Source organism: Sinocyclocheilus rhinocerous, unplaced genomic scaffold (genome assembly GCF_001515625.1).
Source record: "Sinocyclocheilus rhinocerous isolate Xijiao unplaced genomic scaffold, SAMN03320098_v1.1 scaffold1874, whole genome shotgun sequence".
In the NCBI taxonomy this organism is placed as follows: Eukaryota; Metazoa; Chordata; class Actinopteri; order Cypriniformes; family Cyprinidae; genus Sinocyclocheilus; species Sinocyclocheilus rhinocerous.
Window position 1 is genome coordinate 1,103,492 of NW_015626862.1, and position 1,116 is coordinate 1,104,607.

Sequence of the window (1,116 nt, forward strand, 5' to 3'; positions counted from 1 at the left end):
ATATATATATATATAAAATGTCCAAAAGGGAGCATACGATCTTAAGATAACATCTAAAAGTGAATCCTCAGTTACAGAACAACAAACAAGCTGTGGTTCCCATGCATGCTTACCCCGAGTAGTTATTCTCGCTGCCCACATCAATAGTTTCATTCATGTCGCTGTCGGACGTGCTGTCCTCACAAGGCCGCTTCATGATGCAGTGCGAGTGCGCACAGGTACAGTCACCAAACCTTCTGAGCGTCTTTCCCACGAACCGCTGGAGCCTCAGTCTCACATTCACGCCCACGTCCTGCTTCGGCAACACCCACCGAAAAAAAGAAAACACGCCCCGAGCCACCGAATGGAGGTCTCAAACTTCATTCCCCTGATAATTGACTCTGCCCAGCTTCAGCACTCGCGTTCTGCACCCGAGGGCCCCAGAAGCGTGAGAAACACTTTACACAAGAAAGGCGACGGTGTTTCAGAGCCTGACAGAGCTTGAACAGAGTGCAGATAGGCAGGGAATCTAGGTAAAGGGTTTCTGGCAGGGCTAAGATGAGGATGCAGAGTGGCTTGCCAAAATGTAGTCAGGTTTATTCAGTGTACGAATTATTTCATGATTTTAAGGAAATTTTAAAGAAGATTTTAAGAAATTTTTGTCAGCAGTTTTGGAAGTTCATCTCGCGCATGCCAAATCGCTCATAGGCTAACTCTTCATATATCTAACGAGCGATTTATGCTATATTTTTATTTAGTTTAAAGGGGTGGTTCACTGGTTTTTTTCTAGGCTTGATTGAGTTTATGGGGTGCAGTCTAACGTGTTGATGCTTATTTTTTTTTTTTTAAATTTATTTTTCACATTTACCTTTATTCCACACCGCTCTGTCCCTTCTCTGAGAAACGGGCTGATCTTTTCCTGTTTTTAGAAGCCCCGCCCTCAGAAATAGGCATGGCCTCGCCCCCTTTGCTGCCTTTTCCCAAGGGCGAGGTTTATCAGGGTTTGTGATGTCACAAACCCGGGAAGTACCTTGTTGTAGTCCCTACCAGCCGTTTTTGTAGGCATTAAACTGCCAGAATTTTAAAAGATGATGTCTCCATTTGCATTGAACTTTCAGCTTCGTAACTTTGCAGATA

At 44.3% G+C, this 1,116-nt stretch overlaps 1 protein-coding gene across 1 annotated transcript in view; it reads right to left on the bottom strand.

The window, feature by feature from the left end:
• Positions 1–737, bottom strand: part of LOC107717129 (hairy/enhancer-of-split related with YRPW motif protein 2) — a 5,067-nt gene extending 4,330 nt beyond the window's left edge. Inside the window, exon 1 of the mRNA XM_016523798.1 lies at positions 114–737. Coding sequence (XP_016379284.1) covers positions 114–196 — 83 coding nt within the window. The 5' untranslated portion in view covers positions 197–737. The remainder of the gene's footprint in view (positions 1–113) is intronic.
• Positions 738–1,116: the final 379 nt, after the last annotated feature.